The sequence below is a fragment of the Xiphophorus maculatus genome, chromosome 7 (genome assembly GCF_002775205.1).
Source record: "Xiphophorus maculatus strain JP 163 A chromosome 7, X_maculatus-5.0-male, whole genome shotgun sequence".
NCBI classification, from domain to species: Eukaryota; Metazoa; Chordata; class Actinopteri; order Cyprinodontiformes; family Poeciliidae; genus Xiphophorus; species Xiphophorus maculatus.
The window spans coordinates 19,001,919-19,018,287 of NC_036449.1; the positions used below are offsets into that span (position 1 = coordinate 19,001,919).

The 16,369-nt window shown below is 35.8% G+C and overlaps 1 protein-coding gene across 3 annotated transcripts in view; it reads left to right on the forward strand.

The window, feature by feature from the left end:
• The window catches only part of igf2bp2 (insulin like growth factor 2 mRNA binding protein 2), a 73,947-nt gene that overhangs the window by 34,212 nt on the left and 23,366 nt on the right, over window positions 1-16,369 (forward strand). For all 3 annotated transcript variants that reach the window (XM_023337622.1, XM_005800718.3, XM_023337623.1), the window contains 3 exons: window positions 8,067-8,115; window positions 12,755-12,806; window positions 16,075-16,138. In XM_023337622.1, coding sequence (XP_023193390.1) covers window positions 8,067-8,115; window positions 12,755-12,806; window positions 16,075-16,138 — 165 coding nt within the window. The remainder of the gene's footprint in view (window positions 1-8,066; window positions 8,116-12,754; window positions 12,807-16,074; window positions 16,139-16,369) is intronic.

Sequence of the window (16,369 nt, forward strand, 5' to 3'; positions counted from 1 at the left end):
TCCCAGAGTAGCAATTTGCTACAATCTCTATTTTTTTCTATTTGTTTATTTTTGTTATGCTTTATGGCTAAATTCTGAGTGCTTTCTTATTCTTAAATTTGGTTGCAAATCATAGTTTTCTTTACACAGAAAAGAGGCTCTTTATATATATATATATATATATATATATATATATATATATATATATATATATATATATAAGAAGAAAAGAATAACACATTTTCCTTCTTCAGTCCATTTTCATTTGCCTTTATACACAAACTGTTTTATTATTAGTATAATGTTTTGGTTTCAGTGGCTTTTATGTGCAGTCCAAATGTAAAATGCATTTTTAAACAATAATCGTAATGTAAACTATCACATCTTTTGCTGGCATACTAATATAATCATAGCAGTTCTTTTAGGCTTTACTTCCATTTGCATTGTAGGTTTCAGTGCCTTAAGTACATTGGTTAAATTTACTTTACCTTCTTTAGATCAAATAACATTTCAAATGCTTTGATTGTGAATTAATGAGTTCTGTCAAGATGCTGGTGTGACTCATGATTGGTGGAAATCCATCATTTTAGTACAAGCAAGAACAAAAGTTTACTTTAGTGACGCCAAATGATCAATCAATTGGGATTAATCCTGTTTTTTTTCTTTTTAAGGTCGTCATAGGTTAAACAGCAGTCAGACTTTCTTTAAGACATTGTAGAAAGAGAGAGAAAGGGAGTGGGTGTGTCAAACAGAATAAAAACGTACCCAGAAACTTAATTCAGATGAAATCTGAACACAAATCCATGGGAATAACAAGGCTGGTGAAACGGGAGAGGAGCTAAAGGAACAAGATGGACAATGTGAATAGAAGACCTGACAAAAGGAGAGGGAAAGACAAGGTTTCCCACACAAAGGCCGACTTGATGATGATTCACACAACTAAACTAAGAAGACATAATCAAGACAGGATTCCTTACACTTTTGAGACAATACATGTTTAGGAGGCAGGCATGTAGAGTCTAGCCCATCTAATATCACCATGAAAGTGAAAAATACTCTTGAAATGAAGTTATTGTCAGATCATTTTGTAATCAAGACTCCTGGCAAACACTCGCTTTACTAGTTTGTCAATGTTTTGCTTCTTGGCTAGAGTGATGAAGTCTGGATCATGACAGAAAGGACAGCATCCTTCATGCAAGTTACTAAAATGAGCTATAGGACGGCTGGGGTCAGCCTTAGAGATACCGGAGAAAAGACGGTGCTCCTCTCCATGTGACGGAGTCATCTAAGGTGGTTCGGGTAGATCATGTCTCTTTGGAGGTTTTGTCCTACTGAGAGGAGACCCAGCAATTTTGAACTCATTGATGGACCATATGTCCCATTTGGCCTGGGAGAAACTTTGAATCCTCTAGAAGGAATTGAGGTGTGAGGTCTGGGTTTCCTGTCTTTGCAGCAGAAGAAAATGAAAGGTTGGGTAATTTTGTGAGAACCATCTGTAGGTTGTACTGATAAAAGCCAAATATCTTTGTACTTTCTCCTCTGTCTGCCTGCTAAGGGGTTAAAAGGATAGTTCATTATTTTTTTTAAAAAGTTCTAATAAAATATTAGAACGATAGAATATCTTACCTGCTGTAAATGAAACAACCTTTTACCATCTTTATTAAATTATTAAATATAACTCTACATTGGTGGGTCCAGAAATATTTTTATTGGCATTTAAAAACAAACAAACAAATATCACAGATTTTGTTTTCACAAATTGAGTAAAACTTTTTACCAACCACAAACAGTGTTTTAAAGATTTTAATCAGTTTAAAACAACTGGTGTCTGTGCTTAATCAGGCCATATATTGCAGTATTTGTTCTTGTTCTCCCAAATATGCCTGTACTAGTATTTTCATACTTAGAATAAAGCTTTCATCAAACCTAAACTGTGGTTTTAAGAAGTTCCTGTTCAGTGTACAGTAGATGTATCCAGCTTAGGTTTGAGTAGTCTCAGTATATCAGATTTCCAACTGGACAATCAAATGTACACCGGACTCTAATACTCACTTTAAATTCATGCCGATAAGAAGCTGTGGAGCAGATATTAGCGTCATTAGTTAATGACAGATATCATTGTCATTAACTAACTGTTATCCCATTGCGTCGTCTCGTAGACTTTACAAACTGTTTGAATCTTGTCTCTGAATACGCAACCTTCCCCCCGCCCCCTGAAAAATACTTGCAGATTATACTTGCACACAAAGGACTGAAAAATTTACAATGAATGTTTACCTTTATAGAAATATTTTAATGGGAAGTTAGGATGTGGAAATTTAGAAATAGTCCAAATGGGAAATTTTGGGGTTTGATGAGTATGAATGAGAAATTACTGGAATAAACTAGAACAGGGGTGTCAAACTCCAGTCCTCAGGGGTCGGTGTCCTGCAACATTTAGATGTGCATCTGCTGCACCACACCTGAATAAAATAATTAGGTCATTAGCAAGGCTCTGGAGAACTGATCTACACAAGGAGGAGGTAATTAAGCCATTTCATTACACATCTAAAAACTTCAGGACACCGGCCTTTGAGAACCTGAGTTTGACACCTGTGAACTAGAATCATGTTCACCACTGTAACACACACAAACATAAAAATAAACATTTTGTGTTTTCATAGGCAGAGAGCCAGGAGCTACTTCCAGTACCATCTAATATATTTACACAATATAGAAACTAACCACATCTTATGTCCCTTTGCTCAGCTGTGTTGCTACAACATACTTGTTCTCTGGGACACAAAATGTGGTTCCAGCAGTCCAGGCTTCTACAAATCATCTGATCATGTGATGGATGAATGCACAGTGCATGTAGGGGGTGCGGCTTCAGTTCCTCTGGAGTAAGTGGTATGTTATATGCATGTTATTAAGGAATATCATAGCTATACTGGTGTACTTGCATGAAATGTCCTTGGTTTTGACAAGTTTATGTTCAAATATGTATTTTCTTCCTACTTTATTTTCAAATTTTAGGTTAATTCAAATGAAACGTCCAACAATGTCCTTAATATTTTATTTTAAAATGTTGAATGCTTCTTCAATGGTTTTGTAACTGAATGCTGTTGACAAGTTCAATGGATTTCTTAGCCAAGTCCTTCGATATAATAGGTCTATAACTCGCAGAAAATCTCATTTCATTTTTCAAGAATATAAGTCTCAAACACAGCATCAAGCTCAAGAGCTCTCTCTTTATATCTGAATCTCAAAATAGTGGGTTAGACTACTTGTTGTCGACATCACATATCTAAAAATCAAAACTGTCCTTTTAAAATTCCTTCAACGGCCCAATTTCTGGCTATTTTCAGGTGTGAATACAGTAAATATTAGCTTTTCAAATAAAAATGACCACCCTCAGATATTTGAAGCCACAATCAAGAAATTTTTTCTTTTTTTTTTTTTTTCTTGGCAGACTGTTTTAAACCAGCTGCAGGCAGCTTCAACAAACCTTAAATAACATCAACCTGAGCCTGTATCTTCTGCCACAGCTACATTTCAGATTTTTCTAAAGAAGTCAAGAGAATTCATGCTTGAATCCAAACAAACTGGATGTTATAGCAGACACCTGATTCCTCCCTGGTTATGAAGCAGCTCATATGAGTTCAGCACAAACAGCTGATGTCTGCAGAGGACCCTGAAGGCTGCAGGGAGTGAACAGCAGATGTGGCAGGATGGCATGTAGTGTGAGCCGCTCCCTACGCTGGAGACACATGGAAAGACAGAAGGCGGTGGACCTCTGGTCAGCCCGTGGCCACAAATATGCTGAAAATGAGACATTAAAGGATTGTTAGGAGGTGCTGTAATATTTTCCACAACATGCCGCTTCAGAGAGCTTTCGCCTGCATGTGAGAGTGATAGGCAAGTCAATCTTAAAAAAAAAAGAAGCAAGGTCACTATTTGAAGTAAGCACAGCTAAAGACGCCAGAGTAATTTGGTTTTATGGAGAAAAATGTCATTTTAAATCCCACAAAAGAGGATAGAAAAAGTTGCAAAAGATGCTGCAGTGTGTGGCATCGCGTTGTCTTGTTCTGCATCAAGATTACAGGCGGCATAATTATTTGGCAGAAACACAATAGAGGACTGGGCCTTGGATATCGCAGGATATTCACACAGACAACGCCGAATGAAAGGAGCTTTTAGTTTCCATCGGAGGCAGCTGAGGGATGCCAGCCCTTGGGCTGTTCAGAGGTTTCAACTGGGCCATAAACACTTTTTAGCAATTGGCCGCTTTTTGCTTGCCATGTGGTTGTTTACTACGTCGGAATAGGTGATGTGTTTTGCCCGTGTTTGGATATCGGCTGCCAAAAGAGCTCTTTCATCAAGCCTCTTGCTTTAAACCTCCATCAGTGACAGAAAGCCTGCAGGCCGCAGTGTGATGCGATCCTCTGGGAAATGTTGGCTTGTTTGTTTTGGTTTTCTTGTTTTTGTTTTTGTCGCTGTTTATCTCTGAATAAAACACACACTTGACCGACATCACTGTTGCAATATTCAGGTTTGCAATAGTCAGTGCACAGCCAGATTAACTTCCTGTTCCAGAGAAAAGTTTACCCAGGCTTACCAAGCTTACCAAGGCACGAAGGTAATACTTTTTTGGGTTTTAATGATTTGATGGAGAGTTTTATTTTCAAGGGTTGGAAGATTATATAATTTATAGAATCAGTCATTTTCAAAACCAAGAATTAGGTGCAAAAATTTTAATGTGTGGTGGATTTTCTTTTATTCAAATCTAATTCAAGATACCTAATTGGAAGTTTGTGGACAATTTCCGACCAGTTTTTGTTAAATTTGACCTGCTGATACCAATCTGATCCGACGTCAAGCCACTATGTGAGAGAAAAATTGATTTAAAATATTTCAAAACATTCGAAAACAGTCAAAACTGTCATTTTAAACTTACTTTTCTTTCTTTTTTAGTGTTCAATGTGATTAGTGCAGTAAGCATGGCCGACATTATAGTGGCCATGTGTCTGAGAGTTGTTGTTATTATGACTCGGTAACGGATGTGTTTGATGTGCCCTGATCAGAAAAACGATTAAACTTTTCTAAAAGTGTAATGTAAATGAACTTGACTTTTAAAACAGATTCCCCAAATTTTCACAAAGTGTTGAGGTCTGATCTTTAGCAAAACCACTTAAGAAGCTTAATTTTCACCTTTTTTAACTGTTTTAAAATTGGTTTTGATTTGTGTTCGGGAAAACTGGCTAATAGTTTCTGTCTAGCTAATAAATCTGAAGTTACTCTACCTTCTAACTTTTTACATACTTTCTGTTGAAAGCACCTGCACTGGCAGTGAAACAGTCCCACAGCATGATCTTACTACCACCATGCTTGACAGTTGGTACAGTGATCATAGATGTAACTCTTCAAGCCATCCTTTCATCATTGTGACCTTTGAATGACATGTACATACAGATAATTTATTATTACACCTGTAATTTAAAAATGACTTCAAGAGACTTTTCCAACTTGTGGTTCAACTCCTCGCTAAATTAAAAGACATAAGCTTAAATATATTTAAATCAGTATGAATAAATCTGACAGAAACCTGGAAGGAAACGTAGCGGGTGGTCCAGGTGTCTTTTGCTTTTGAACCAAATATTAGTGGTGGCGTATGCATAGCTTTGAACGTGTATGTGCAATTAAGCTTTTATGTGGATTTGGGAAAATTTAAAAGAGATTAAAATGTATGTGTCCAATTCCTGTGTTCCACCCTGGGAAAACATACAGTTCAAAGAAATTATTAAAAGCCTCACAATTAGAGGACAGTGATAATCATAAGATTTAAAATGTTGATCTATGACTGTATTCGTCTGTAAGGTTATACTTTATGTTATGTAAGCTAGTTTAAAATTATGTTTGTTGTATTTTATAAAGTTTGACTTTTAAACAATATGCTCTGTTGTTTTACTGAAAGTTTGGATGGATGTCTAAAGAGTTTGCTCCTTCTGTTTCTGCCCTTGAGCGACACAATTACTAAGAGACATGCCTTTCTGTCCAACTGCCAACAGGATTCTGTTCACTCGCTGCAAGAAGACAGATCCTGAGCCAAGGGTTTTTTTTGCGCTTTTGCTTTTTGAGAAAATACGAAATTTGCGTCTGTGTCTGCGCATGCATTTGTTGCCCCTCTCTGGTGAAAATTCCTCCATTTCATTCATTACTGTCTCTCCTCCAGTTATACTCTTGAGGCAAATGCTTGATATGCTTTTTAAAAATGTCTTTTCAGAGTAACTTAGCTCCTCGGTCAGGGCAGTGCTGCACCGCACTCTCTCACGTTAATGCTGTTGTTAACAGCTTGTGGGCACGGGTGGTTTGTGTGGCCTTGCTTTTTGAGCTGAAAGACTCACTGAAGGCAGAGAGACAGCGTGGAAACCCTGGAACCTAAAATTAGCAGAGTGGGACCTGGCTTCTAAATATTCTGATTAAGTTGTTAAAGATTTAGAGCTCATCAGATTTGGAACTCAGGTTTAAGCATCTTTGCTGTTTGAATCAACTAAACTGAAGGAAATAAATCACATTTCTGTTGACTTGTTTATGTCTGAGGTTGGATTTTGTATTTCACATTCTTGATGATTAATTCAAAACCAAAACCAGTTCTGATTAGGTCACCGAGGATGCAAACCCTTCATCTTACTCTAAACAGTGACTGAATTTTGTCCCTCTCGTGTCTTTTCTAATCATTCTGAGTGTGGTGAGAATATAGATTATTATTAAACTCATTTATCTACATTGGCCAAAACAAATGGATCTGTTTTTATTATTAATATTTAATGGTTGTAGTAGTGAGAAATTATCTAAGCTTGAACTTTTGGCTTGAAATGTTGTATCAAAATATCAATAGAATTTTAAATCTAAAATTTATTCCAATTTTGTCTAAAAGTAATCATGATCATTTAATTTACTTTTTAAAGCAATGATAATAACCACCCCCAATATTTTGGCTAGCACACCTGTCAGATTGATTTATATAAATATTTTTTAATGACTGAAATACAGAGAAAATAACAACCTTGAATCAGTTGCAGCATCTATTAATATATTGTTACCAAGGATAATGATGATGATGATTATTGTTATTATTATTATTATTGTTATTAATAGTTATTATATTAATAATAGTTATTATGAGAAATAATATTTTTTGCTTTATTATTTACTTCACAATTTAGCAGAACAGTAATTATTTATCTAAATATATAATACAATAATGTGATCTGATAATTTATTCGCTTAAATTAATGTTACTTTTAAATATAAATAACTATGTTATACATAAATAATAATAATAATAATAATAATAATAATAATAATAATAATAATAATAAAGAAAAGTCAATAATAGTGTTTCTTTCATTCACATTAAGCCCTCCCTCCAATGAATAAAGGATTTCATATTTACCTAAATAAGTTGGAGATATTTTAAAACCATTGACACAATTTTACAGGGACTAAAAAAAGCATGTTATAACAAACTGATTTTTACTTGAAGAAATTAGTTTATGGACTATTGTCTTGTTTAAACAAATCTTATGGAGAATAAACACAACTGATAAAACTCCTGATATTTTGTTCTGGGTTTTGGTTTTTGTTGTCCCACTCTAAGATTATCATTTGTCCCCTTCTTGCCACTCTACAAAACTTTCTGGAGATACTCTTGCTTTTTATTAAAATTTATTAGAAATTCATTCATTAAGTAATGAACGAAGATGTCTAATAATTAAGTTTCCTCATGGCCTTCGGATGATATTATCAGAAATGGCTAACCGTAGCCACACTGTTTCTCACAGCATGTCTGGATCAGGTCTTGACTGACGATATTGAACATTGGGACTTCTTCCCATTGGTGAATAATGTGTACTTCTAGTATGAAATAATGTCTGATCGTGAATCTAAGGCTTTCCTCCTCAGTTGCTGTTACGATAAACCTGTTTACAAATAAACTATAAATAGAGTGACAGCTGGTTTTACTGTAAACAGATGACTGTAAATGTATTTGAGTTTGTGGTTCAGGTCCTTTAAATCCACTCCATCTGTGTCTCTCATCTCTGCAGGAGTCGGAAGATCCAGATCCGGAACATTCCCCCTCATCTGCAGTGGGAGGTCAGTTGTTTTCTATCTCTGTTTGTGTGTGTGTGTGTGTGTGTGTGTGTGAGAGAGACGGTGATGCCCAGTCGAACAGCAACAGGCGGCAAATAAACCAGTTTCCTGACAATGAGTCACCGGCCTTTGTAGTTTGGGCTGAAGTGTTTGTGAGCACGCGTTTCGGTCAGTGTTTGTTACCGTGGCGATGACACTGTGTCGTTGTGTCAACATCTGGTCCCCATGGGGGTCCAAGGTCTCTGTGTTCATATCTCTGCATTATCTACAGAGAAACTCAAAACATTTTAATGAATTGAAAAAGTATTTTTAAGAATTTAAGTGAAATTATTTTTGTGTTTAGTAGATCATGACATGATGCAAGACACTAAGCTGGTAGAATCAAATCAAACTTTTATTTTCATTGGTTATTTTTGATCAATTATTTAATTTATCCGCATTTTTACTGCATTTTGTCCAAAAAGTAATTTTATTGACATTTTATTGGTATTTTTGAACATAACAGAAAATCATAACATAATCCCACTGCTGCTAAAATAATATAACATCTTGACTTACAAACCTTCAAAGCAATAACTGATTTTTAAATACATTTCAACATAAATCAGTGTTAGGTCTACATGTGGGCCTAATTTAGACCTGTATAAGAACAATATTTAAACTATTTGGACTAAAAGTCATCTCAGCTTAGAAAGTCATAAAAAAGGCACAAAAGTCTGTGACTTATGGAAAAATTCACATCTTCATTTAATCCAGGATGAATGGATTTCATCTAGCTTTTTCATTATGGCAGAAATGTTCACTTAAAGAATTGTATGATTTGATTGATGAGAGCTGAAAATTGTGAAAATAGAGGCAAACATAATGGCTTATTTACATCTGTTTGAACTGTTCTCTGTATTGGAACCAAAGAAACAAGAGTTAGAAACATAAATTTCATTTTGTTTTCATAAAAATAAAACTGTCAGTTCCAAAGCAGAAATCCTAATTTCCAACCAGATGTACACTCTCTCATCTAGCCGCGGCATATCTGCAACTCAGTTGCTCAGAGATGACTCAATGCTGACATAATATCTCCAAGGCAGATGAAAAATGATTGTTCAATTTTTGGTTGTTTGCAAAAAAAAGAAAACTTGGAAGAAATGACAACATGCACAAAAAGCCCCCAACTTGCATATTGTCTGAGCACACTACCATGTGAATGTGTAGCTAATTTATACGCTTATCTGACTTCAGTCATGGACAAAAGAGGTCTACATTTTGACTTTTGATAACCTTCTAAAAGCACATAGAAAAACTTTAACTTTTGGAATAAATGTAACCAAATTTTAGCCTATGTAGACAAAGGTGCATTTAGACAATGTTTAAATGTATTTTAAACAGAAATGCTCACACAGATAATTTTATCAATGAAATTTGTGTATTGCTATATTAATATGTAGACTAAAGCAGAAATATGAAACAAAAACAAGCCTAAGTTATTGATCAGAATACTGTTCTTCTGCTCTTTACAAACCATTGAGGCTATTTCAACTTTTTATTAGCTGATTATTTATTGGCTATGCTTTTATTAAGCCAGGAAATAGAATATTAGATTTCTTTCCGTTTGCTTGTCAGCAGCGCACAGGATCTGTTGCATCACTGCATTGTTGTCCATTTATCTGGAGAGAACGGCAGTCATTTTGTCCCCATTCTGGCATCTCATCTGGCATTATACTGAATTTGATGGACCATTTTAAGAATTTCTTTTCCCTTTTCATTTTTTTAAACCTGAATATACCTTTTCTGGTACATTTCTACATAAAGCACCTCAACACTGTTTGAAGAGTTAAACTACAGCTAACCTGGTTGTTGTGTTTTCTTTCCCGACAATTACGTTAATCGCCTTTTTTAATCTCTGGCCTGTTTATTCTAACTTTGACCAATATACACGTATTTCTATTTTCTGGTTGAATTTTGTGTTTGTCTGTAATCATTGTAAAACTGACAATTAAAAGCATAGATATTCTCCAAAACTGCACTGGTATGCAGAGTTTTATCTGTTGCTGGAAAAGCAAAATTAAAATTCTTCAGATATTTAGACAAAGGACATTTAGACATACAAAGGATATGTCTAAATGTATTCTGTCTAAAGGATATTTAGACAGAGTGGGGCCAAAATGACTGCCGTTCTCTCCAGATAAATGGACAACAATGCAGTGATGCAACAGATCCTGTGCGCTGCTGACAAGCAAACGGAAAGAAATCTAATATTCTATTTCCTGGCTTAATAAAAAGCATAGCTAATAAATAAAAAATAAAAACTCCGAACACCTAAAAAAACCCCCAAAAAACATGAACCTTTGTTTCTTTTTCTGCAAGCACTTAATTTAAAACACATTTTAAGAGGGTTCAACATGTTTGAGAATTTTCTAAAATAATTAAAAACAATTAAAAAAAATTTGAATTGTCTTGTCTTGAATTTTATGGGATGCATACAATATGCATGCATCCCATACTTATATACTTATATACTTATTTAAGTATATAATAGTCATAATTGGTGGAAAAATTAATAATTATTACAAAAAGTAATGGACTCACTGTAAATTATACACCTTCCAGCTCAATATTTATGCAAAATACATAACAGGGGCCATGTTTCTTTTTTATAGACTTTTACTCTTTCACTTTCTCTGTCTGGTTTCATTTTAAATATTTTACAGTGTGATAAACAAATAAATGACAACTACCATCTATAAGTCATTCTATTCACAACAAATACAGTTTTGAAAATCTAAAGTGCCACTCACCAAATCAGCCTATCAATCTAAGAATCCACAAGTTTTATTAACCTGCTGAACGTTCAGTGCATCCTTAATTTGACAAAAGACGCTTGATCCAATCTTAAGTCCAGTCTTTTGAAAGCAAAGGAAAACACTCTTATGCAAAAGTTAAACGCCAAACAGAAATATGTCTAAACGCTATTTGGGGATAAACACATGAGAGCAGGACTGTAACGACCTACCTCATTAGAACACGACTGCACTGCATATCTGTATGGTGAAAGGTATAGTTTCTGTGGAAAGCATTCAAGTTTTTAAAGTCAATTAGCATTTTATAAAAAGTTATAGACTAATTTCCCCAAACGATGTTTGCAAAATTGGTCAAAGATTGGGTAGCTGAACCAAGTTTCACACACTGGTGTTTTTAAAAAAAATTATTTTTCATTTTTTGATTAGAAAATTGGTGCATGTTTAACTTTGAACAGCAGAGTAAATCAACATGCTGTTAGTACTGATTAAATGATTGCGTTAATTATAAAAAATCAGTAACAACAGAAAAATACATTAGTGTAGAAAAAGCATTCATATGTAAATTACATGAAAACTACTTTCCAGAGGGTTCACAACTCCAATATCGAGGGAAAACTAATGAGGGAAAATGAGGAAGAGTGCTTCTAAGGGCCTTACAACATACTTGCTAAAGTTTCTCTACATCAATAATGTATTTGTCCTTCCAGTGGAGGGAAACTTGAATTTTCTCCCCCCTTCAATGAAATTTTGCTAATTAAAAATGAACTATACACTTTCCATTCCTGCTTTTACTTGCTTGAAGAAATGATCTCCATTCATTATTTAGTAAAGAGTTCAGGCAACTCAACTCAAGGTGAACAAACATACCGAGGTATAAATTGTGAGAATGATGCATTATTCTGTGAATAATTTCACTTCTGTTGCTGTTGAAACAATATCATAGCAACATCTGTGATGGACCTCAATGACTTCTCACAGTGTTAACTTAGAGCTGCAGTTTAAAACATGTTTTACAATAAACTATAAAACATTTTTTGTCATCGTGCAAGTCTGTTTCCAACTTAAATATAAGAGTCCTTACAGTTAATTACATAAAAGCTTACACAGAATTTCTACACAAGTAGAAGCAGTACAGTCATCCTTCTTAGATGAGACAGGATTTATTTAAAAGAGGGTTATGTTAAAAGTTATGTCCCGGGTCTGGATTTGGTTAGAATTTGCTTCATAAAAAGTTAGAAATTGTTCTGCTTATGGATTGAAATTATGATAGTCATTATACTGATGTTTTTGTGTCTTGTGAAAATGGGTCTATGAGAAAATATGAGGTGATGTCTGGCACGCATCGCCCCCAAGAAAGGCAGGAATCACTCAGGCAACCGACCTGAAAAATTCAATCTGGATTATTACTTACTATTTAGTAACATACCTTAATGCACAACTATCTTCTGGAATTAACCCAATGATGACAAAAATAAAAGCTCATGCATCTTCTGCAAATTACTAACTTCATTCTTTACTTTTTTTCTAATTTGCGTGACAAAATTCAGACATTTTTTTAAAAGTAACTTTGCTTTTTTATTGTTTAATTATCATCAAGTGTGTTTTACAGATTCCTAATACACTTTAAGATGCAAAGCTGAAGTATTTGATGTCTACTTCATCAACAAAACTTTATTATAACCCAGGATGCTGTGCTCTAATTAGTGGGAACCATTGTAATATCTTTAAGAATTTACTCTACCATTTTCTTTTGGACATTGTCGTTTAAAAATTGAGTGCTATAAACTCTGCTCTGTCCCGCTCTGTGTATTTATGCCTCTAACCTGAACTCTGCTCTCTCCCCTCAGGTTTTGGATGGCCTTCTTGCTCAGTATGGTACTGTAGAGAACGTGGAGCAAGGTACAGTACCCAACTCCTTGATCATCACACGTTTTGTATTCACTTCATCCTTCTCCAACTGTTTGACACATGTGTCTTTTTAGTGACACACACACAAAAACAGCCAGACCCCCCAGTGACTCACGACCCCCTGCGTGACTCTGCTTCCTCATTATCAACACCACACACATCCATTATCTAAACATAACCTATTTCTGCATGTGATTCAGTCTTTATCATCTTGTCTGTCTCTGTGCGTTAATGTTTGAGCCAGAGACAGGATGAGGCTCTAAATAAGAAAAGTCTGCCACCCCTGGGCCTGTTAGCGTATGGATTGAAGTGGGCAGACATGGAGGAAATCCAGGAATAATGCGCCTGTGTATTTGAGTTTTGCATCTCTCTTGGGATGCAGCATTGTGGTAACGGGGGGAAGGCACAGCAGGCGCCTGTGGTGAAGCTTCTGAACTCACTCGTGGTGTGTGTGGAGGATTTTGTTGTCTGTACATGATCAGACATGCGGGGGGGGGGGGCAGCAAATAGACACCTAAAAATGCAAGCTTGAGAAAAAGAAAAATTCTTGGCACATACTTACTTACTGACGGATTCTCTGTGTGCTAAAACAGCCAGGATGAGCTACCTCCCACTGTTGTGATGACAGGTGCTGAAAGAGAACCCAGCAGAGAAATTATTTTACGCCTAAAGTTTTTAAAACAGTTTGCTTCATTCTCTACCAAACACCACCAGGGAATTTCCTCCTCCGGTTGTCTCTTCAAACATCACCGGTTACTCTGAATTACCAACAGAGCCACCTCGTCTTCTCATTGTTCCGGCTTTCCCGCCCTATGTCACTTCTCCCTGCTTCACTTCCTGCACTCTGGTTACATTTTTTTTTAGAGCAGTCCCATATATGTGTGTAGTGGTGGGACAGAGCTGGCTGTGACGGCGAACACAGTGCCAGACTCTGTCCATGTATCCTCTCTGCCAGCTAGGCACCATCACTGGGTTTAACCCTTCCTGGCTCAACTTTGACTGACTCACAATGTTTTTGGCCGTTAAATGATGTTAGCTCTCTACTTTCATCGTTTTATGTAAGCTTTAGAAATTGGCCTAACAATTACAGAGATTTGAAGAGATCATTTTCACATTGAGGGGATTTGTCAGCGTGACCTGGTAGCTCTTGTGTGTTGTGTTTGCTAATCAGAGTAACGTTGCTTATTTGAGTTTCCAACTCGGTTGGCACTGGGCTGGATATGGGCCAGGATTTATCACCAGCTGTCAAATGTTACAAAAGACTGAATGATAAGTGCATGACATAAAAGAATACCAAACATAAATCTCAAAGAAAAAATGTGATTGCTTTTGGAGTACAAACATCTGGACTCTCTTTTAATCTTTTAATCGGATCCAGTTCAATAATTCTTTAGACTTTATGAAGGTTTAAACTTTTTATTTGGTATGTGGCAGCTTTAGGCGAGTACTACATTTTTTTTTATTGACATCATTACGTCTCACCCATGAATGGGTCAAGCATAAAAAGCCTCCTAAATTCAGGTGATAAGCAAGTGTTGTATTGACACATAGCTGACAACGTTTCAAGAACCAATTTTAAGCAGTATATTTGGCACTCTTTTACCGGCAGCCATTGAAAAAGACACCATACAGTAAGTTGTGACTCGTTTAGTCAAATCTGAAAAAAACAAAGATAACACAATTTCCCACAAAGTCAAATGACATTTTTGGATCAAAAATCAGGAGAATTTAAGCCGGAAACATGGCAAATTGTAGAATATCTACTAAAAGATGATGTGTTTTGCACATGCTGTATCATGTTTTTGCTAAATTTTGTTTCAAACGCATGACATTCAGATACATCAGCCTCCACAGTATTTGACATTTCTGGTAAATCCTATAGATTTTTTTTTCTTGCCTTCTTGCCACATCCTTTAGAGTTAAGTGGAACAAACTAAACTGGATTTGAGTTTGAGAGAAGCGTCAGATGCTTTATGTCATAAACTGAAATTAATCGATTAGATTAAAATAAGTTCACGCCATGAAGGACATGCGAAAGCCTTCTTCATTAGGTTTATTCAACTATTGTGTGGCTCAACTTCATCTTTGCAGATTTGCCAAAAAAATGCCGGACGGTATTGCTCACCAGGATTCATTAACATAACTCATAGATGCACAATGCAGAGTAATGATTTTATCATTTACTGGAAACATTTCTGACTTGATTAGTATTTAAAGATCCTAGACTCCGATCAATGTAAAAATAGTGTAAATTGAAAAATGGTTTTAGTCACACTTATGTTATGGAAACTCTTAGAAATGAATCTAGGTGTGATGTTGGTGATTTAAATCACATTTTTTGTCCTTAACCTAGCAAGGTTGTACTGCTCATTTAGTGGAAATAATTTTTTCCTCTAAACTGTTTCATTTTTCCTCCATTTTCCTAATTTGTAAGTGAAAGCTGCACTATATGTTTGCATTGTCAACTGGAAGAACGCCACAAAAAATGAAAATGCAACAAAAGTCCAAAGATAAACTTAAAAAAAACAAACCTTCAATAAATCTAGAGAATAGCCACGAAACCTCTTTACAGTCTTGTCTGTTTGGAAACAGGAACAAAAATGTATTTGAGGAAAACCTTTGGGCAGAGCTGTACATTACATTGTTGGACGTTCAATATACAGTAACTGAGGCTATCACATTTTTCTGTACTTTAGCTTTAGATTCAGCTTTTTTCCCTTTAAACTGAGTTAAATAATCAGCTCATCATCCAAACTGATCACCTGATTAAGCTGATTGTGTTGTTTGTCACTGCTTGTAATAGATTCTCTAATTAACATCTTTCTCTGAATCAGACCTAGTATGATCTCTGTGGATTCACACACTCTGCTCTGCCCTGTCTTCGCAGAACAACCCTAGACCACCTATCTAGTCAAGGTGTGTCTCTGTTGTGTGCTTCATCTTCGTTAATTGGCGATTATTTGCCATGTTCAGGCGATTATGTCGGACTCAGATCCGTTTTTGTGAAAGTGACAGCGAGGCCTTTGTGTTAAGCAGCTCCGTTTTGTAGAGGAAGCAGCAGGGTTTGGAGAGAAGCCAGCGTGCTGATGGCTGTAATGGATTCACACAGACAAGCAGCTTTCTGGGTCGCCACGGGAACGTGGACGCGTGTCCAACTCACCTACAGAAAACAACAAAGACCTGATATGTCCATGTGTACTCCATTGTTTGCTGTATCTCATGTTTTTCTTTATCTCTCTCTCCTTGTCTTGTCCCACAGTGAACACTGACACAGAAACAGCAGTGGTGAATGTTACATACGCAACCAAGGAAGAAGCTAAAGTGTAAGCAGCACAAATAATGTTACTTATGAGTAACGCTCATGTGCAGATGGCAAACTGCAAATTTGAGCACTGTAGTTCATCTATTCTTTGCTTTACAAACTGTGAATTGTAAGATCAAAGCCAGTATATTTAGAGGAACATGCATATAAATATAAACACATTTAAACAGGAAGTTGCAACATCATGCAGAATATGGTTTTAGTTAACATTAAAGATAAAACATTTAACTGT